At 39.7% G+C, this 23101-nt stretch overlaps 1 protein-coding gene across 1 annotated transcript in view; it reads right to left on the bottom strand.

Moving 5' to 3' along the window:
- APP (amyloid beta precursor protein) overlaps positions 1 to 23101 on the bottom strand; it is a 360227-nt gene that overhangs the window by 127993 nt on the left and 209133 nt on the right. Inside the window, 2 exon segments of the mRNA XM_030579633.1 lie at positions 7741 to 7908; positions 21339 to 21529. Coding sequence (XP_030435493.1) covers positions 7741 to 7908; positions 21339 to 21529 — 359 coding nt within the window.

Here is a 23101-nt window from a genome sequence, read left to right as displayed (position 1 = left end):
AGAGGGATGTCAAAAGATCCCAGACAAACAGCAAATGTATCAAGAAATTTACTGAGAACAGAAAATTATGGTAGTACTGTTTTACAGGTTTTCAGCATTTATTCTTGAAAGGGATAGATTACAATGAGTGTTATATTTGAAGACATATTAAACCAGATACTACATAGCATTGTGATGTGATATAACACAATTTTCTTGAAGTTTCAATAAGGAGCACAAATTCAAAGTGTTTTAAGAAATACGCTCTTGTCAACAGACACTGATGGTTTGATGCCAGTTTTGAAATCAATGTGAAATTAGCCTATGAGAAGAGTAGCAGATTAAGACATACATGTTAGACTATCTACATCTGGTGCATAATAGCATAGTAGAGTTGAAAATAAAATACTTTGGTTTATATTGTATTTTAATTATTCAACAGATGTTCCTTAAAATAAAATTAGGGCACAACCAAATTCACATGAAATCTTGTCTCCCCCCGTGAAATCTCATCTTCTGTGTATTTTTACCCTATCCTATACAAATTTCATGGGGGAGGCCAGCGTTTCTCAAATTGGAGGTCCTGACCCAAAAGGGAATTGCAAGGGGAATCACAAGGTTATTTTAGGGGCATCACAGTATTGCCACCCTTGCTTCTGTGCTGACTTCAGAGTTGGGCAGCTGGAGAGTGGCGGCTATTGGTCAGGCACTTGGCTCTGAAGGCAGCGCCCCACCAGCAGCAGCACAAGAAGCAGGTGTGGCAATACCATACCATGCCACCCTTACTCCTGCACTGCATCATACTGCAATCCCCCCCCACACAATAACCTTTGTGATCCCCCAACAACTCCTTTTTGGGTCAGGACCCCTACAATTACAACACCATGCATGACATTTCAGATTTAAATAGCTGAAATAATGAAATTTACTATTTTAAACATCTTGTGACCGTGAAATTGACCAGAATGGACCGTGAATTTGGATGATACTTATTTTATCTGCTTCAGATTACAGTTTAAAGCCAAAATATATAACACTTACTAAATACAGTTACTGCTTAAATTGATGTAGATTTAGCAAGTTGATTAATTTTACTATTTTCAATATATATTGGGGGGATCTTATTCAATGTACACTCCACCCAAAATCCCATAGTGACTGGATATTTCTTCTAAAACGTATAGCAATTGAACAGTTAATGTTGACAATCAAAATGATCATCATTAGGCTTTAGAAGTTACACAACTGAAATGAATGAGATTGCTGGGTAAGTTAGTTCCATTGTTTTGGCAGTCTTAGCAGCCAAGCCCAGGAGCTAGATTTTTTCCTTTTCAAATGATATGATAAATTCTTTAGAAATTGATGGTGTCACCAGAAAAATGATACTGAGGTGTATTGCTGACTACGCCTAAATTGTTGGTATGCCATTTCTTGAAATGGGACTTACGATGTCCTAAGTCTCTCAGGCTCTTCTCAAAATGAAATTATCCAGAGTTTGAAAGAGAATCTGCATTAAGCAAATCTTCACAGCAAGCAACGTTCTTTAAGAGTAACTAGTGGGACCCTTCAGTTTAATTGAAAATGGAGATTCCTTTGCTAATGCTAATATTCAGCCTTGGTAAGACTGGTCAATACTACTGGAGGTAAATATCAGTGGATATTTTCCCTAATAAATAACATTTGACAGCTGACACCTACATTTTACTTAAGGAATAAACAATCAGAAAACCGTTTTTTAGTGAGCAAGGAAATGTATATGTTAATGTGATCTTGACTCCCTTACGTCTTTGAACAAAGAAGATATGCAATGTATTAAAATTTCTCAAAACCTATTTTCAAAAAAAGAACAATTAGCAACAATAACAACATGGTTGTACAATATATATGTCACACATATTTGGCTTAAAATCAAGAACAAATGAAATATAGGCCTAAGGATTTAACGATATTCTGAACTCACCAACTTGCAAATGCTGGAAGTACTGCAGGGGCCTGATAACAGCCTGTTATATTGTATTCCATCTTTGTCAAAATAAGTTAAACCTAATGGAGAGGGAGAAGCCCCAAATCTGAAGTTCTTTGCTTTCGAGGAGTTGGGTCCAACTGTTAACGTTATTCAGAAAGGATATATATTAAATAAGTGTTTCTGTTGTAGTCTTAAGGACAGTTTAAACAAAGAAAATCTGAAATCAATAAACCAAATCCTATAACTGGTGAATTTATGGTATGATGAAAATATAGAATTGGCTCCTCTCGTCTATTTTGACAATGGATATTCACATCAAGGTCATTTAATCTGAATTACTCATTTGACAGATCCTAATGGCTCCTCTGAAGTCACAATGGATACTAATATAGTGGAAATTTAAGTACTTAAACTTGCATTGTACAATGTGTATGTTTTGTATTGAACATCCTTGATAATGATCAATATGGAGAGTACACATGCTCTGGAAGGCTAAGAGAATTGGTGATTGGTATTTAAAACCTTTAGCCTCTAGGTTAATGGATCGATTCCAGCATAGTTCAGTGGTGAATGAAACCATGAATTTTGCAATCTGAGCTTGTTCCCAGGAAACAAAAGTCTTTTTGACAAAACTCTGTACACTTGGCAGACCAATGATATACAGAGAGGCTAAGGATTGGAAGAACATAGGTTGTCCTCTCAGATGAAGACTAAGGGACATTAGCAGGGTAGTGGGGGGGTGGGGGAAGGGAAGAGAGAATGCTAGCCTTGCTCTATGGAGAGGGTGGCCCTGAACCTCTGCAAGTCCCACACAAGTTCTGTCAGTTTTGTCCTGTGTGGTCTTCTCTCCATTCAGACTTGCCCCATCTCAAGAGCTGCCATACATCCTGGCTTCTCAGTGAATCCTCATATCCTTCTGACCCAGCCCTCTCCACACGTTGAAACAGGTTGATATGGAATCAAACTCATTGTGATTGAACAATGAGCCTAATGGATGCTTAGCTGAATGGCTAGGCAACTGCTGATCAGTCTGCTTTGTCATCTGCACATATCCTACCCTGCACTAGAGATGAATTTTTACAGAACATTGGAGGGAAAAACAAAAACCTGTGCCTGGATGAGAATGAAGGACAGAGTAAATGAGTTAGTGTGCATGAGTATAGCATAGAGAACAAGGGGGAAATAGGAAGGTGAGAGTTAGAGAGGGAGAAAGAAAATTAGAGTAGATTGCAGGAGAGGGACGGGGAGGGAAGAATTGGGTATCCAAGTCTGAAAATCTGGTCACCCAACTGTGGATAACGAATTCAGACTTCAGTCTCTAGGGCTGTCAATTAGAGAACTTTTATGAGCAGTGAATTTACACACAGAAAAAGACAACGCACAACTGACCCTTATAAAACCTCAATTCTGAAATATTTCTCATTTTAAAAAAATCTTCAGGCATCAAATCTGCATTATGGAACACCAGATTGGATTTTCTCCCTCCCCACCAAAAAAAGCCTTCTCAGAATTCCCAAATGGGAATTCGCTGTCTTCATTGAACTAAAACCATATTATAAATAGAAACCCAGGAAAGCATGTGTCCATTATAAACTCCATGGGGTTTTTTTTGTTTTTTTTTTGTTTAAGAGAGAGAGAAAATTATTTTCCTAATGGATTGGATGTATTATCAATTTATTTTAGAACCACACCGATTCCTCTCTCTCTCTTTTAAAGCACTGTGCAAAAATTGCTAGGTTAACCATTCTAGAGATACAAGCCTTTTATCCATAGAACAGGCACAGTATAGACAACGATAGGAAAAACTTCTCCATGCTTTCCTGTCAGTGAGGTGTAAACCTGATCTAACTTGACAAATCTGAGGGTGGAGGGTAGTCGCCAGTCCCATTTAATCCATGGCCTCTCTTCAAAGACCATGGACATGGTCACCAATTGTGTTGGTGGGTGTTCTTTTATGTGGACACCTGCTCACTTGCAAATGGACTAGAGCCAACTCACTCCATTTAGTTCACGGAACAAGCAGACAGCTTTCTGCCATGACTGACCTGTGCTGGATTCTACCAGGTAACCTAGAGAGGAAAGGCTCCACATTCTATTACCAATACTCTGAGCTTGAATTCTACCATCTTTTTCAGATGGTCTCATAAAAGAGACCAAATATTCAAACATTTTCTCTTCAACTCTACCCAAATATACATGATTATTTCAGGATATTATAGAAATAATTTTAAGATCACAGCACAGATTTAATTTATTTGCACTTTCAACCAACAGCATCTTTCCCTGTACTCCAGTTGACAAGGTTGCTTAAACCAGAAATATAAATTGTAATTAGAAGCTTTAGGTAAGAAACTAAGGCCCCATTCTGCAAGCTATGCCATATGGACAGACTTTGGCCTGCACAGAGCCCCAGTGCAGTCGAAAGGGTTTGGACACAGAGATCCACCTGCTTGCAAGACTGGTACCTACCACAACATTCTAAAGGCGTAAAGTGAAATGTGTTTATAACAGTATTTTCCTGATCCCACAAAATCTCTCTGGTCTCACAGTAAGGCTGAGATGTGCAATGTTTACCATGAAAAGCTCAGCATTTGCCAAAAAGATGCCCATGTTATTTTTCACTCTAACTGGCAGGGGAAAGTGTGAAATCTCATATTTTACTATGTAGTAACTGCAGGCAAACAGTGATTTAAAAAAAAAAATAGAGATCAATGTAGGCAAGTTTCAAAATCCTCTGCTGAGTGGCCAATCATACAACAAACCCACAACATGATTCCTACAGCCATTTTCAATTTGGATTTCACCATGCTACACATTAACTATGCAGAAGAAACTAATTAATGAACTTCTCCTGGCAAAGGCACTCAGATATCATGGTGGTAGATGCAATATCAGATTTAGACAGTGATTGGAGAAAGCTATACCTTTTCTTTAACTTCCGCGCTGCTACGGACAATCGATGCTCCTGGATTATCTCTAAACCTGTGTAGGTGAGTCAGGTTCATTCCTATCATGGTACCTCCCTCCTACTCAATAAACTAACTTCTTATAGTTATTTTTCTGCAACAAGACCCTTCCTCTACAGAGTCCCACAAGGCTCAGTTTCTCAGATCTCTCCTTTGAACAATTTCTATCTTGGTCATCTCATCTTCAGTCTTAACTGTCATTTAAACTGATGATATTTGACTGCATGTGTTGACATATTTAATTATTCCTCCCTCTATCCACCCTCTATGCATGTAATGATCAAATAAAACCATGGTTCCATCTCTGCTACCTGAAGCTAAATGTTTCAAAGTCAGAAACACTTTTCTAGGGGAAAAGGAGCATACTCAACAGCGGAGGAGGATTAAGATTTATTGGAGCCCTGGGCACAAAGAACATTTGGACCCCTCATCATACCTCCCTCACCATGTGGCCCTGCCCCGTGCTCCTCCTCTTCTCCTCAAGGTCCCCCTCCCTACTCCCCCAGCCAGGTTAGAAGCCTAGAGCTGGGCCGTGGTAAATGCTGGCCAGGGAACCTGGGACACTGTGGGGAGCCCCAGACACTCCATCTGCCTTAGGTGGCACGCTCTGGGGGGAATGGCGACATGGTCCAGGGGCTGCTCTTGGGCATCTTGGCCTCTGTCCAGGGCAGGTGGAGGGTCTGGGACTCCCCAAAGCACCCTGGGCTTCCTGGGAGGCTCTTACCATGACTTGGCTCTGGCTTCTGGCCTGGCCAGGGGGTGGGGCCTTGAGGGGAAGGAGGAGGAGCAGGGCCACAGTTCCATGCCAGCTGGGGGCAGCCCCCCGCTCCTACACAGGTTCTAGTGCTCCTGGAGCCCAAAGAAGAAATTCATCTGTGGTGGGAGAGGAGCACTGACAGAAGATGCTGCTAGTTACATGGGCTGCTTCTTTGAATTGGGAACAAGGTCGCAGCCATTTTACCCTACTGCGCATGGAAACATCCTGGCAGGGGTGTGGTCTGAATTAGACACCTTGCTACAAATTAGCGTTTTCTGTCCTTGCCTCTCCCTGGCAGCTGAATGGTGTTGGCAGAGGGGATTTGCTCACTCTTTCTGTCCTCCCATTGCCACGGTGGCTTCTCTGCATGATATCCATAATGCTGGGAGAGGCAAGCCCTGAGTTCAATCTCCCCTCCTCCCCACCCCCACATGGCAACTCTCCACGGGCTTCCCAACTCCCAGCTTTTCCTGGCACCAACATGGAACATACAAATACAAAACTACAAGCACATCACTTGTCCTCAGAGACTCCATTAATGTCTTATTCAGTTCAGGACTTGGTTCAAAACTGCATTTTAATTCTTTTTTTATAAGTACTCATAATTCTTCTCTCTTTCTACTACTCCTATCCCACTTCTCCGGCACCTGCCTCCTCCATGTCCTTCCATATAATCTTGCCACTGCTGGCGTGGACTCCTCCTCTGTAGCTTTTATCTGAATCCCTCTCCAACTCCCCAAATGTTTTGAAAAACCCATCTGCAAAATTCCTTTTTCTTGCTTGCCTACACCTCATGCCACTTTCCACCCCCAAACTCACACACACACTCTCACCTTTGTATTATTTAAAGCTTTTCTGGACACCATTCGTAGGATGTTCTACAAAATTAAGTGATGGTGGGTTCCTGCCAGTCTGGCTGCACTGCTCTTTTCTAGTGAGCAGACTGGATATTGAAATATGCAATCATTCTTGTATATTTCATTTGTAAACGGAGGATATAATTCCTATGAATAAAGCAGACAGGGGGCTGTCCATAAATTATGGAACATATTGGGGGCAGAGGGTCCTTGATTTTGGATGCTTGTTTCAGTGTTACAAGGGGTAGGTGGGCCTTGAAAATTACCAAAACATATGTTACATCATCTATGGACAGCCCTCAGGCAGAGGAAAAGGGACAGTACAAGAGGCTCACAAGTCAAAACACACCCAGATTAAATCTTTGATTTATTAGCTTCAGTATTCCCCAGTGGGGGACAGCAACGCTTCACAAACGGAAGACTCAGGAGCGAGTATTCCTTCTCCATGAAAGTCAATCATTAAAATATACGGTTATCAAACATAAAATAGGTAGCAATTAATTCATATTAATGTGCATCATCACATTTGAAGACCTAAACCTCAAACGGCAAATCTGTTTCTTCTTTTCCTGTACAAATATATATTTCCAAGTTACTTATTTACACACACACTCTAACAGCCAGCGTCCAAAGGAAAGAAGTGAATGCTTAATATTTAAGTGTGGAAACAAATATCATCACATTTTGATTTGTTTGTGTTGCTTTGATAAAATAGGAACTCAAGTAAGGAAATACAATATAAAACAGCATTTTCATGGATTAGATATTATAAAACTATTTAAACTCACTTAAAGCTTCACTAACAACTGGGTATAGATTTGGTTTTGAGGGTTTTTTTGCACATGCATAATACATACATGAAGACAAGCACACAGACACAGAAATGTAAATATACTTTTACAGAAAGACCTATATGAAACACTGTAGCTGTATACTGCCTTGTTGATAGAAATGTTAGGACAAAATTTTCATTACCAAGTTGCAAGACTATTGCATCTACAACATAGAAGTCATCCACTGTCATGCTGGATTAGAAAGACAGACATTAATGAGTAAACACACTCTATAGAACATGGGCAATTATAACATCTTGACAGAAATATGGTTAGTGATAGCACAGGCCCATCCCAAGGATCAGAAAAGAAATCTGTTACAAACAGCAGAGTCAGTGGCAAGAGAGAGAAAGACTGCTACAGGCTTGAGAGGTCCACTTACTGACGCTGCCACAGACTGCCATGCAGTATTCCTCAGAGTCAAAGTTGTTTCGGTTCCCACCACATCCGCCGTAAAAGAATGGTGCACACTTTCGTTCAGTCACATCATAGTACCAGCGGGAGATCATTGCTCGGCAAGGACCAGTCTCAGCTTGTTCAGAGCACACCTCTAATTATAGGAGATGTGGAGGAACTACATTTAGCATGAAAATGGTATTGTCTTGCTTTTCATCTACACAAGTTTACTTATATGTTCTAACTCTTGCACATTGGCTAGAAAACGGATGCATCAAGGAAGCATCTCTCTCTTTCACAAAGCAATTCAATTACTACACTTTAACTCATTATCGGTAAATAGTCTCTAATACAATGTATTCTCATCTGGATTAACACAACTAAATCCCTCCTGCTCTACACACAACTTTTGTACTTGTATATCTATTTTGGGCAGTGGTGTGATTATTTACTGAAATAGTTATACTGGTATAGCCCCTATTGTGGACATAGTTATACTGGATAAAATTGTCTTATGGTTCCCCATCTCTTATCAGTATCCACTTGAGGGATGCTGTATCACTATAACTATACTGGTACAGTTCAAGTGGTACAACCTTTGTGTGTGGACAAGCCCTTAATCGGAGTTTTGCCCATGAGGAAGTTTGAATAATTGTCTTTGGAAAAACTCTTGATGGCAGGAAACATCTACACATCAAACTATTAAAAAATACATCTAAAATACTGAAATTTCTTGGCTTGTAAAGAGGATCTATATAAATGATACAGGGAGTAAAATTCCTTCCATACACATACACAATCATTTTGGTTGAAACTCCCTCAAGTTTAGAGGCTTAGTGCAAGGCTTATATACCACTTAAATCCATAAAAGCCCTCAAAATAAGATTTAAATGGTGCGCTGGCTTTGTGAAGAGGGCTGATTTTCCTCCTTACTTAACATATCAGATGACAGTACGAAATCTGCGTTGAACATATATCATGATTTGTGTTTCTCAGTTTTCAGTGGGAGCTAGACCAGTCACTGCATTTGCATTGAAATCTGTGGGGAACTGAGTTGTACAAATTAAGATCAAAGAATAAAAAGTCCTTAAATTGGAATTCAGCCCACCACCTGGTACATATATAACCCTTTACCAATAATGTTCCAAACAGGAAAAACAACATTCACGCTCAGCATGCTGTATATCATTTGCAAAAAATAGTAGAACATGAAACACCAGTACTTCCCCCTCTATGCTTCCAGCAGACATGGGTTCAAAATAATGGCAGATAACTGGTAACTTATCTACAACTATTTCTGACATTACTTCACAAGTCTTAATTTTGTGGAAGGATGACTCCTTCCTACTACTACTGAAATGGGGTCTTCCCCTTGGTCACCTCAACACCTGCCAGCATATGTAGCACTGGAAATCTCCACACACTCATCACCCCTGAAAGGCTCTCACTGGCATTAGCCCAGATTTGGGGAGTCTCACTGGCTGCTTCACAGCCTCTTTCCTGATAGCCTGTTTGGTTCATCTCTGTTTAGCATATAACCCTTCCCACCTCTTTTCCTGCAGCATGCATTTTATATCAAATTACTGTCAGTAATCAACATGTGTACATTTACATCAATAGTTATTTACTGTAAAACATTTATGATTGATCCAGCACAAAGCTTTACCTATACACATCAACCTATATTAGGCACTTACACAGTTTAGTTTGTAGAATGAATGAAAAGTTATGGTAGAGGAGAGTTAGCTTCTTACTTTTAAAATCCCGGACAGGTGTCATTAATAGTACACAGGGTTTTCCATAACAGTTACTCTTGCTTGATTTTTATGCAACGTAGTTATAGTCAACACACAATGTAACTTTGCCTGGCTTTCAATACATGAAGGAAGCCCAAAAATTAATTTTAAAAATTAATCACTGGAAGAGTGATTGACATTAAAGAAACAGGTATAATCATGACCAGTTTTACTGAAAGAATACCAAATTTCAAGAACACAGGGTCTCAGCAATTTGTTGTTCTTTTAAAAACTAATTCAGTAAATGCAACTGTCAGTCAACCTCAACATATAAAGAAGCAAATGCCTTCTAGGATTCCCTTGATACATCTAAATTTTGTTATGAAGGGTAAGTTATTTTATCGTTTTATATTTCACACACTCTTATCAGTATGTGAAAGTTCCATAGACTCATTTTAGTATTTCCTTTTTAATCTCTAGGCTTGCTCCACTTACAGCGGCGATCGATCCACTGGGTCAATTTAGCGAGTCGAATGAAGACCTGCTAAATCGACTGCCGATTGCTCTCCCATCGAACCAGCATGGTGTAGGTACTGCAGTAAGTCGACCTAAGGAACGTCGACTCCAGCTATGTTATCCATGGAGCTGGAGCTGCATAACTTAGGTCAACTTAGCCCAACAGTGTAGATCTGCCCTTGCTCTCTAAGGCAGACTGATCCCCCGGAAAGTGGAGTCAATCCCTAAATGTCTCACACACAAGAACAATAAAAGCAATGACTTTTAGTACTCTGTATATTTTTGCTATCTACAGAATGTGTAAAAAAAGATGATGATGATAATCCATCAGTGAAATAATGGCAATGATAATCAGGAATCAAATCTTGAGGCACTACAGATATTTATACATATTAAGCATTCATTTGACTGGCACTAAAAAAAAGTGCCGTTGAGTTTAAGAGTTAATCTTTTGGAGCCTTTCAGTGGAATCAGTTTGCATGAAAATGGGAAATACAGCCCTTTAAAGAGTGACTACTTAATCACGAAATTAAATCAGACTCCCTACTTGAACTTAATGCAGGGCAAGAAGCCAGGACTTCCTTTCCCCTCCCTATGGCGAAGTTGGTGCTACCATAGAGCAAAATCCCCCTCTCAGCTCTACATCGTAGGTCTTGACACCTTGCATGGATGGTGTTGCATTGCCAGGAGACTGGAATATCAGAACATAGATCTGCTGTGTGGGGATGAGAGGAGAATTGAACACCTAGAGATTAATAACAATGCAGGATACAAACATGGGGCTAGATCGTCACTTTATGACTGGCCATGATCAAGGCAGACGACTGTAATTTAGAGTCAATATCCCTCTTGGTCTCCCGTCTGCTTGTCCTTGTCATCTGTACTGGGAAGGAAGAAGAGTAGCTTTCCCTCCCTTGCTGAAACCCATGGTACACATAATCCTTGTAAGACAGAAGGGTAGTGCCTTAGAACCTAAGGCCATGTCTACATCTAAAATTTTGCAGCGCTGGTTGTTACAGCTGTATTAGTACAGCTGTATAGGGCCAGCGCTGCAGAGTGGCCACACTTACAGCAACCAGCGCTGCAAGTGGTGTTAGATGTGGCCACACTGCAGCGCTGTTGGGCGGCTTCAAGGGGGGTTCCGGGACGAGAGAGCAAACCGGGAAAGGAAACCAGCTTCGCCGCGGTTTGCTCTCTCGGTCCCGGAGCCACCCAGCAAACCGCAGGGAAGGAGACCTGCTTGCTCGGGGTTCCGGGACCGAGAGAGCAAACCGGGAACGCCGCGGTTTGCTCTCTCGGTCCCGGAGCCAGCCAGCAAACCGCAGGGAAGGAGACCTGCTTGCTCGGGGTTCCGGGACCGAGAGAGCAAACCGGGAACGCCGCGGTTTGCTCTCTCGGTCCCGGAGCCACCCAGCAAACCGCAGGGAAGGAGACCTGCTTGCTCGGGGTTCCGGGACCGAGAGAGCAAACCGGGAAAGGAAACCAGCTTCGCCGCGGTTTGCTCTCTCGGTCCCGGAACCCCGAGCAAGCAGGTCTCCTTCCCTGCGGTTTGCTGGGTGGCTCCGGGAACGCGAGAGCAAACCGCGGCGAAGCTGGTCTCCTTTCCCGGTTTGCTCTCTCGGTCCCGGAACCCCGAGCAAGCAGGTCTCCTTCCCTGCGGTTTGCTGGGTGGCTCCGGGACCGAGAGAGCAAACCGGGAAAGGAAACCAGCTTGATTACCAGAGGCTTCCTCCTTCCACGGAGGTCAAGAAAAGCGCTGGTAACTGTCTACATTGGATTACCAGCGCTGGATCACCAGCGCTGGATCCTCTACACCCGAGACAAAACGGGAGTACGGCCAGCGCTGCAAACAGGGAGTTGCAGCGCTGGTGGTGCCCTGCAGATGTGTACACCTTCAAAGTTGCAGCGCTGTAACTCCCTCACCAGCGCTGCAACTTTCTGATGTAGACAAGCCCTAAGTCTCTTGAATGGGTGCAGAGAGCTAGTGAAGATTTATCCCATCATCTGAGCATGATGGTAAGCTCACAGTTAGCAGCAGAGGAGACATATTGTACAATCATGTCATTTAGAATTAAAAATATTCTTTGCATTTAATTCCCTCCCCAAAATACAAAGGAAGATTCACGAGTTAGGCCACACTGGGAACAAATTATCTGTGATAACTAAAAAAATTAAATTACACTGTGGCAAAATGCTAACTTTCATCTTTTAATCTTGTTTCTGAGAACTGATTAAGAACTGAAGCAATTCTTTGCCTTTGGCTGCAAGAAAGCAAAGCTAATTAAACAGAGAGTTTTGTGTAGTGTTTGTTATAGCTAAGATTTCTGAACAGTTCAAGTTCTAACCTGCTGTTTTCACACGCTCACACTTTCTCAAACAATCCACCTTTGGTATTCAAAATTTCCAATGTGTTGCTGTTGCACAGAAATGAGTGTTTCCTGTAGCTAATCCCTCCAGAAAATTTGTGCTAAATGTTTAAAGCTCAAATTTTTGAGTTCTAATGGGCAGGAAATGATTTATGTTTCTTATTTGACAAAATTACCATACTTTTTCCACACAAGTAACTAAAAAACAGCTGAACTTTTAATATACTCGGTAAATCTCTCTCTCACTGAGGGATATCTCCATAACAGTTTTTTAAATGACTAGATAATGAAGTTACTGATTGAAAAGCAGCTACTGAACAGGCACAGTAAAACATTTTGAGAGATAAAATTTAGAAGTATACACTTTTCAAACATTTGGACTTTTGGATTTATAGCTGCTTATACCAAACTATTTCATAAGTGCTCATTGATCAATGTGTCATTAATGCAGCTAGTTGCAACTTTTATGGGAAAATTTTTCATGCTTAAAGATAAAATTCTCTGTTCATATCATATAATGTTCATATTATATTTTCCTATGAAAAATCTTTCAAAATTACAATTTCCCCATGGGAAATGACAATTTCTGTTTTGATCTTTTGAATTAAAATGTTGTTTCATTTTTGTTTTTTGAAACTGAAAAACTGACAAAAAATAAATACCAAGCACTTAACAGTTAATAGTAATACCTAGCTTTATTACAAAAGAAATAAGTATGATTTTGCTCACTTTACAGAAAATTTAAGTTACATTTTTAAGTTGAAATAAATTTTACATTTCAGCTTCATTTCAATATGTTAAATTTGAAACAAATGTTTCTGGTTTTCTTTTTTCAAAATGGTTTGAAACTTTCTGTGGGAAAACCAAAATTTTTCAACTGAAAAATTTCAAATGAAATTTCTCATAGGAAAACATTCACTTTTCTGACCAGTTCTTATTTTCTCACCTTAAGGGCCTATTCCACCTTAAATGTTTTAAAGATGACTTAACAGGATCTGAGCACACTGAAATGTGTGCAGCCTGCTTCACTCTTGAAAAAATCTAGGGAATGAACTCTAAAGAAATACAGTGGATATTTTCAAAGACAAAAATGGGAATTAGACAACCGTCTTCCAGGGGAACGAAGTTTCTAACTCCACTTAGTGCCTTTGGAAATCTCAAAGATCCATACAATTAAATTGATTAACAATCAGGAAAAGTAAAGTTAAGGTTCCTTAGTTTTGCTCTATTGTAACTATCCAGCATTTTCCAATATTTTTCCTATGACATCAACACTTTGACATTCTACAGCACCTTCCACCTGAGAATCTCAATACTCTTCTTTAGAGATATGTAAAATTCACCCTAAGAATAGCCCTATGATGCAGCCAAGTCACAGTTTCATAGTGAAGTTAGGTGACTTGCACCCAGAAAGTATTTGACAGAGAAAGGGAACAAAACCCAAATCTCTTGACTCCCAATACTATGCTTTATCTCCAAGACTATCCTCTGAATGTTCAGCTTCATATTACTATTTATGTCATAAAATGGAAAGTGCATACAATAAAATATGCCACAGTGTTTGAAAAAGACAAGTTATTGCAGATAGACTCATAATATTTAAATTGCTTGTATTTCAGTGGCTATCTGTGCAACCTTTAGGTTGTATTCATGTAGATCCAGATTCAGCAAAGCACTTTAGCATGGGCTTAAAATTAAATGCATGCTTAAGCACTCTGGTGAGTAGGGATTTACTTAAGCATGTGTTTGATGACCTGGGGCTGTAATTTTTTGTAATTTTATAAGGTGTAAAATAAAATAAATGTTACAATCTATATTCCACTATAAAACTGCAGTGTAGATGATTAATGTAACAAAATGGGCAAAAGAATCAAATCGCCCTAGCAAATGTATCATCATCATAGTGTCTGCTCAACATCATTAGGCACTACAATTTAGGATTCCAATCAGTACTTTGGCCATTCCCTTAATTTGGATTATTTGTACACCTCTATCATGGATGTACCAAGATATACATCAGGAGCATTACTTTCCAGTATGTAACTACTTCAGAGATACAGAACTATGTTTTAAATAAAGTTTACTCCTTTGTTGATTTTATTTGTACTTACACTTTCCTTAGTCAAAAATCTACACTATTCTATTATGTGGATTATTCCCAAGGGAATATTTAAAGAAGAAATTATTCATTCTGAATATATCCCTGATACCAGCAGCCAAATTTTAATTTGAACATTCAAAGACAAAAACTAATTACTTAAGAGGTTTTTGGAATTCAGCAGGAGGCAGCTGTGGAGCTGGCACCAGCTCTGGGAATAAAGCCTATGCATTAGCTACACAACAGCACTGATACTTTCTAGAGAGATTTAAAAATAAAAAAAAAAAGGCTGAACGATTAGTTGTAAATGCAATGCCAAAGAATAATTCTTTAAAAGAGTTAAATATCTTAGAATTGTAATTGCCAGTTAAGATTGAATCTCTCTCTCTAATGTTGACGCGGAGCCTACTCATAGGGAATAATTGGGGCATAAATAAAATATAGTTGTATACTGTGCCTAAAATACAAAGCCTTCCAATTCCAGTGTATAAGAAAAGAATAAAACATAGTTTCATTTTATTTGTGTGAAGAGTAACTTCATTCAGAACCAAGAGGTCAAGTGGCAAAGAAAGGACAGCTTGAACGTAAGACCAGATCAACAAAATTCCACATTCTATGTATGTTTTAGAAGAGATGCAGCTTTCCCATAACACTATGATTTTATTAACAGAGCAGACACATTGACTGAGAAGGTTAGCACAGAAATACATTTCACTCATCCAAAAGACTTATCCCCACAGATGATGATAATGTAGGATAATATTAAACAGATTAGTAAATAAAACCAAAGCTTTAGATCGTTACAGTTTCAGTACATTAAAATGATATTTTCTGTTGGAGAGTCAGATTAGCAGAGGACAGAATTCAGTAAGTATAGCACAGATCATAATGAAATTTTCACCCGTATGTAAAACAGCAGAACTGCTCTATAAAGTATTCCAATATGTTTGTCCTTGGCCCAGAATTTTAATTAAAAAACATGTTCTTTTATGATTCAGCAGTCCTGGTTAACAGTGAAAAAGATTTCATTTGATGTAAGACAACTTAAAGATGTCCTTTTATGGAGGGACAACTGAATTTTAAATCAAAACATCCAATTAAATTCATTGTTGTACTAATCAAAATGTACTAATACATGGTTCTCTACAACCAAGGCTAGACTAAGCGTATTAACATTCATAAGAGTAAGGAAAATCACAGATGCTTTTTGTCAATTGACAGAAAGATAGTTATAACATTTGACACTATTGTACAAATGTCTAGGTATTTCTAAAAATGCAATATGAGCGTCTATTATCTCTTTTCAAATTCTTTCACCCAAGCAGGTGACCAATCAAGTTCACCCTAAGTTAGGTGAAGAAAAACATAAAATGTTCTGATGCTTAAACCAAGGTAATAACATTTCATAGAAGAAAAGGAGGAAAAGCAATTAAGTCAATGTGGGCTAAAGCAGACCTGATTTTGAACAAGGCATTAATACTCCAATACTATATCAAAGCCTGCAATAGACAGGACCGGCACTTCCTTATAACAAGCTAAATAACTTGCCTTGTAATAGGAAGCAACTGTCACTGAATGGATTGGAAGAATCTATGAAATGTATAAGGGAATAGCAAACAAGATACGGTAGAGAAATAAGGCTAACAGCTGCCATACCTAACGTATGTCACTTCTCTTTTGCTAGAAAGCTGGTTCAGATTCCCATGTGCAACGGCAGGTTACAAACACATTCAAAATGCCACATCAAGCAGCACCACTTCAATTCTTTCCTAAATATTTAAACAAATCTGTTTGAATTAAGGGATGGTAAAATCATTGCTAACTGGCAACGCTACGAAAACCAGGTGGTCAAGCCTTTGCTGAATTCTCCACATCTGCTGAACGGTGTGCGTGCAAGCTGCCAAATGTTCAACAGGTTGCTGTGTTGGCCCTGATGCTTGCCTTTAAAAAAAGCTCTAATTGACCGATATATTGACAGGAAGCATTAAACTCAAAACAAGATCTAATTGCTTTTTCTTTGATGTAAGGGTAGAGAGGAACAATGTTGCTTATCAACAGCCATACTGAAGGAGAACAGAAATGGAATCACAAACAATTACATATCATGGCAGAACAGAGTTTCTACATGATTCAGTCAATCCTAGCAAAAACTCTCCCGGACCTTGATATGTCAGCATCGTTTTCTGGTTCTGAAACAGTTTATAGTGTATTAAGGCTGTGATGTCAGCAGAACCAGATCTGATCTGCTAGTTATGACTGGTCTTCAAAGACACTTCCCCTGTTTGGTATGCAGGTTGGGTGAAGTGCCTGCATTCTTGCACTCTGCAGAAATCAGTCACTCAGCTTTAAGAATACAAATTCAGGGATAACATCTCCCAGCATATGGGGGTGGGAAATATAGAACTGAAAAGGGCTGGCTTCTGGGTTCCCTAGAGCCTGTGACCTCAAGCCCACCAGTCAAGGTACACAGCTCCTTCAGACAGACTTACAAATTGATAACCAGTTAGTGGCACAGATATATACAGAATCCTGGACTCCTGATTCCGGTGTTCAATCTATCTGAAAACCTATAGCATACATGCCCTTGTCAGACAAAGGCATGTGCATATCACTAAGTACTGTGCTAGGATAATGGAAAGGAATTCACCAAAACCATCCTTCCTATAGTCTCTTTAATAAAGAAAAACCCGCTAAAAAACATATTTGCCACAGGACATGAAATAACAGTTTGCCATCTGTCAAGGTGCAGTGGCTGAGCGGTTTACGCACCCGATGATAATCCTGATAGCCGTGGGTTTGATTCTTACTCAATCTCTCCCTGAAAAGCCACTTCCAGTTCACCCAGATGCAAAATGGGTACCTGATCCATTGCGTTAGGGCAGTCATAGGACTGCAGACATGATGCTGGCCACATCACTCCCTTGTGTACTGCTGGCTAGGTAACTGAAGCACCTTTATTGTGTCAGCTATTGGCTCAAGAGAACTTTCATGCTATCTGGCATTTTCCAGACAAGACTAAAATTGTTGTTCTCCTGATGACTGGAAATATATTTGTGAGCTGTTTTGCTATGGGTACTTTGGTCACTACTAGTTAAAACATGCTTAGGAATAAGAAACAGCATGACATGTTGAAACTACAGCAGACAGCATGAATGTTTCATGATCTAGCTTCAGTTTCGGTACATGCTTTATTTATTTAGGGTTTGATCCAATGCCCATTGGCGTTAATGGGAGTCAGTCCATTTACTTGCTTGGGCTTTTCGTCACCCGTTATCAGGATAGTTTAATTTATGGTCTGAGAAGAAAACAAGCTTCCACTGATCTGACATAGGAAAGATAACTCGTATAAAACATGAAGAACTTCTTCCCACATTCTTTAATGATTATGTCTCCAGAAAGTATAAAGAAGAAATTGGATGTGCAATCAGCAGGGAGAGCATTTACTCCTGGGGGAATTCTGCACCCTGGCATACATGCAGAATTCATGTCCCCTGCAGATCTCTCACACCCTAATCCCGCAGAATAATACATTGCCAGGGAGGTGCTGCAGTTACACCTTTTGGCCATCAGGACTGCTATGGCACCAGAAGAGAGGGAAGCCAGCTCAGAGCCAGAGCAGCCAGCCGTGTATAGAGAGAGGGCAGAAGCTGCTTTCCAGCATGCTCTGTATTGTTACAGACATACTTACTGACAGGTATTTTGAAATAAATTACCAACCCCCCCTAAAATTGGTATTATTATATTGTGTTATTTTGACAAAGAAGATATGCAGAACATTAAAATACGGTGTGTAGAGTTTTTAATTTTTTGGCAAAGAATTATTTGGCACAGATTTCCCCCAGGAGTAAATATACTGTATAAACTTCATTGCCCTAACTCTTTGGAAAAGTGATCTTAGTTTTATTTGTAACCCAAATGGGTTAAAGCTAGTCAGCCACCCACGGCAAAGAAGCCCTATCTACAAGGGTTCTCAAACATCTTCCTTAGCATGGACCACATCTTAATAGAGAAAGTCTCATAGATCCTCCCCACTTCCTATTTGCAATCATGAAGATCAGCTCTCCTCCCATGTGCGACAGAATAACATCGCTGTGTCAACCATCAACATCTTACAGTAATTGATTAATTTCCTAAGTATTTTTAGCTTCTTTCAATGCATTTTACCAGTGGAAACAAGAAGATTAATATATACCATGAGAAAAGCCAGCTCTCTGCAGACCACCACTTATTGGTCTGTGGACCAGTCTATTAGCATGTTGTCCCAGGAAGACAACTCTGTCACTAGAGCTGCAGAAGCAGCTGTGGCAAAATTCGACAATGAAAGTTTAGTCATCTCAACGAAATAATCAGGGATAGCCATGTACATGCAAATAATTTGGTACAAGTATCAAGAGAGATGAAGATGCTGAAGGTCAGATGGGCTGAGGTGCCTCAGGAGAGTTGCACAGGGAATCTGGCATCGAGCCTGATTACACTAGACTTGTCTGCAGCCAAACTCTTGCCTTCATGGCACTGCATGCATTTTACCAATTTTACATGCAAAAACTAAAGACGATTCTCTTTAGGTTCTTAAAACCAGCACCACTGAATGTCAATGTTTATATGTTACAGTCTATTTTTATATAAATTCAATGTGTTGCTTCACCTTTTTTGTAGTTTATTTTCACACTAAACATCGTAGTTGCCTGAAGACTGAACATTTTAACCTCTTTGAAATTTCAGCTTCGGTAAAAGACACGGTGTACCTAATTTGTTCTCATTTCCACTCATCTCAAATCCCATTAAACTGAAGTATATCTTTTTTAATTTTCATTTACCAGTGAGGACAAGGTGTTTCATCCCTTGGCAATAAGAGCTCACATATGGAAATACAGTTAAGTAGTTAAAAAATTTAAACTGGGATTTTTACTTTCGTCTCACACTGGTTCTCCAGTGACTGAATCAAAGAATCAAGAGACAGAGTTCAGATAAATAAGAGTTTTTTCTGCATAAGAAGGAAGCCCTTGCAAATCAATTTTACTCAAACATCAATTCATTTGATCATAGCACTCACCTGAAACAGGGAGAAAAATAAAGGACAGAAAATGTTAATAAAGGAACCGTACCCTTTCCAGATTAGCTACTTACCGTATATACTCATTCATAAGCCGAATATTTTTAGGTAAAAAATGATGCATCAAAGAGCAGGGGTCAGCTTATAAACAGGTCTATACCAAAATTTGATGATTTTAAACTCTATGGAATCATTGAATTGAATATCTAATACACTGTTGTTTTCTTTACCTGGAGCATCTGCAGGCATGCAATCCCTCAGCTCCCTGTGGCCGCAGTTTGCCGTTCCCAGCCAATGGGAGCTGTGGGAAGTGGCGCCACTTCCCGCAGTACCCATTGGCTGAGAATGGCGAACCATGGCCACAGGGAGCTGAGGGGCTCCAGGCCTGCAGATACTCCACGTAAACGAAATGTCCCGCCCCGCCCATGGCTTACCCTGACAGGCTAGGTGCTAAAAAGTTTGCCAACCCCACAAATATAGGGTCGGCTTATGAAAGGGTCATACCAGTCTTGCTATTTTTACCTAACCATCTTGGGGGGTCGGCTTATAAATGAACGGGCTAATGAATGAGTATATAGGGTAATTCCATTCAATTATATGCATATTTCATCATGGAATGAAAATCATAGCTAAGATTGATCCTGTGCTGTTCTCCCTACCACCAAACAACGAACATCAGCCAACAGCGCAGAACAACCCTGCCACAGGGAAGGGATAGGAAAGTCAGTGTGGGTTTGCGTACACTTTTAAGTTGCAAGGGTCTTTGTCCCTCAATTCCAATAGCAGCAGGAAAGGACTAAGGGAACCAGGACTGAAATGTCCGCGTTAGTTCCACTACAACAATTTCATGGTCATTTTGTCTCTGAATGTTTTAAGTTTCAACTCCTTCCATTTTAACTCATAGGAACTTAGCTCCTTTTATGCTTTGTCCTGGCTTTTATCTGTGTATCATTTCTTAGGAGGTAGAAGATCATCATAAAGACATTTGATAAGTACAATGCTACCAGGGAGATGAGCAATATAGAAAACTAATATCTAGATTATATAAATATTACACCCCACAGAATAGTTCCAAATCATATCGAAATCTAGGAAGAGCTCCTTTAAAGAATAAATTGTACAAGGGAAGAGGAACAGAAAAAAAAATCTACCATGATTTGGACTGTCGAATTGCCTATGAGTAGGCTAATATTCAAATGTATAAAAAAAATTAAATTGCTTTAATAACACCATATAAAGTATACAAATGGAGCATATTTTAAAATCTATTTTACCCTATTTATGTTATTTGTTTGTTTTTACCCCATAGACAACAAACATACTTTATAATTATTTGTAATCTTTAACCTAAACACTAGGTCAACTATAGGATTTTTTAAATTTAATTATTTGCTTATTATTGAGAAATGCTGGGTGTAAAAAATCCAAGAATCTGAATAAAACAGCTAACCAGAAAATGTTAATGTAAGACAATGTCCTACCTAATAGTGCTTTCTACCACATCTTTTCCACTTGATATCAACATTCCCTTTTCTTTCACAATAACTGGTTTACCAGCATACAATACAGTTTCTTCTCATGTAGTTTACTATGCTGTTTGTGAAAATAATCTCAATAAAATATCTGGCAATCACTATCCACGTATCCTAAGATTAGATATAAAAGGAAAAAAACTTGCAAATCATATAAAGACAAAGCATAATGATGTAGCAACTTAGGATATTTTGCTGTTTGGAACATTTTTAGCAGTAAAGGGCAAATACACACCAGTAAGATCAATTCCACAGACCCCAATCTAAACAAACATTAATTTACCTTTAACAACCTCTTCTACCGATTCGGTAGTAGTGGTGGTTGTGGTAGCAATGCTAGTAGTTCTTTCCGTAGCCTCTTCGTACTGTTCCTCTGCCTCTTCTTCAATCTCGTCATCATCATCAGCATCGTCATCCTCCACGTCCGTTACTTCCTCCTCTTCCTCTGGCTGCTCTTCTACCACCTTGTCATCACTGAAAGAATCAACAGTTTTTGTTGAGTCAGCAATAAAACACCTACTAGATGAGAAATTGGACAACAGCTTATTCAGAACCTTGTGGAAGTGTGACCAGGAAGCCCTCTCTCAAGAAGTATGAGCCTGGAACTCTGGAGAGCAATGCAGTGAGATTTAATGCATATATTGAAAATAAAACAGTAACAAAAGATAAATATGGATTTTGTTCTAGTGTAGCAGGATACCAATATGAAGCCCATTTCCATGCAGTGGAAGGGGAAAGGCCCTGTATTAATCATACCAGATTGTGCCAATTGATTAGTATAACAGAATATCACGGTTGGAAGGGACCTCAGGAGGTCATCTAATCCAACCTGCTGCTCAAAGCAGGAACAATCTCCAAACAGATTTTTGCCCCTGATCCCTAAATGGCCCTGTCAAGGACTGAACTCACAACCCTGGGTTTAGCAGGCCAATGCTCAAACCACTGAGCTATCCCTCCCCCTAATATATAGCGATATACCTATCTCATAGAACTGGAAGGGACCTTGAAAGGTTAAGTCCAGCCCGCTGCCTTCACTAGGAGGACCAAGTTCTGATTTTTGCCCCAGATCCCTAAGTGGCCCCGTCAAGGATTGAACTCACATCCCTAAGTTAAGCAGGCCAATGCTCAAACCACTGAGTTACCCCTCCCCCCGTATGTCTTGGGTGTGCATGTTTTATGCTGCTCTTGGAGATCAGACAGTTGCTTTGCACTGGAATTCTGTAAAATGACTGAGGTGGGTTCAAACAGATGAATGAATTCTTATTATCAGAAAATGACGGGAATGAGTGATAATAACAATCAACTTCCTCAAACTCACATACTATTATTATTTGTATCCTGGTAGCTCCCATTATGTGCTAGGTGCTGTTCAAACACATATTAAGACATGGGACAAAATCATAAGCCACTGGAACTAAGGGCTTGTCTACACAGGAGCATCCTGGAGAATTAATCCAAATTAACAAAAAGGTTGAATTTGAAGTGGATTAGTTAAACCACATTAAATCCTAGTGTGGATGATAAAAGCAACAAAGAGTCCTGTGGTACCTTATAGACTAACAGAAATATTGGAGCATAAGCTTTCGTGGGTGAATACCCACTTCATCAGACGCATGTGTGGATGATGTTATTTAGAATTAAAGTGGCATTTATCCAGTTTAGCTTAATTCACTTTGGTACTCACGTGGGACAAACGAGTGTCTGAACCACAACCACAACAGACCCTCTTGTTTAAGCACAAGGCAAGCTAAGGTTTTGCAACCCTGCAGTGTGTCTTGGGCAATGGGTCTCACCTATTACATACTGTGATCTTCTTTCCACTCCAGGACAACCCATCCTTTTAGCAATATGGAAAGAGCAGGATGGTCATGACCCTCTGTCACCTGGTTGTGACTTCCAGGTTGAGACCCCCCCTACTCTTGGACATTTTCCCTAAGAATGTTGAAAGTAAGCCATCTATGGTTTCTGACTGTAGGGCTCTGAATAAACATAAACAGTAATGGAACAAACAAAGGAAAGCCAATTTAAGAAGGCGCAGGGAAAAGC

This window comes from Gopherus evgoodei, chromosome 1 (assembly GCF_007399415.2).
Source record: "Gopherus evgoodei ecotype Sinaloan lineage chromosome 1, rGopEvg1_v1.p, whole genome shotgun sequence".
Classification (NCBI taxonomy): Eukaryota; Metazoa; Chordata; order Testudines; family Testudinidae; genus Gopherus; species Gopherus evgoodei.
Note: the sequence above shows the minus strand (reverse complement) of the source record. Positions and strands in the feature narration are given on the sequence as shown.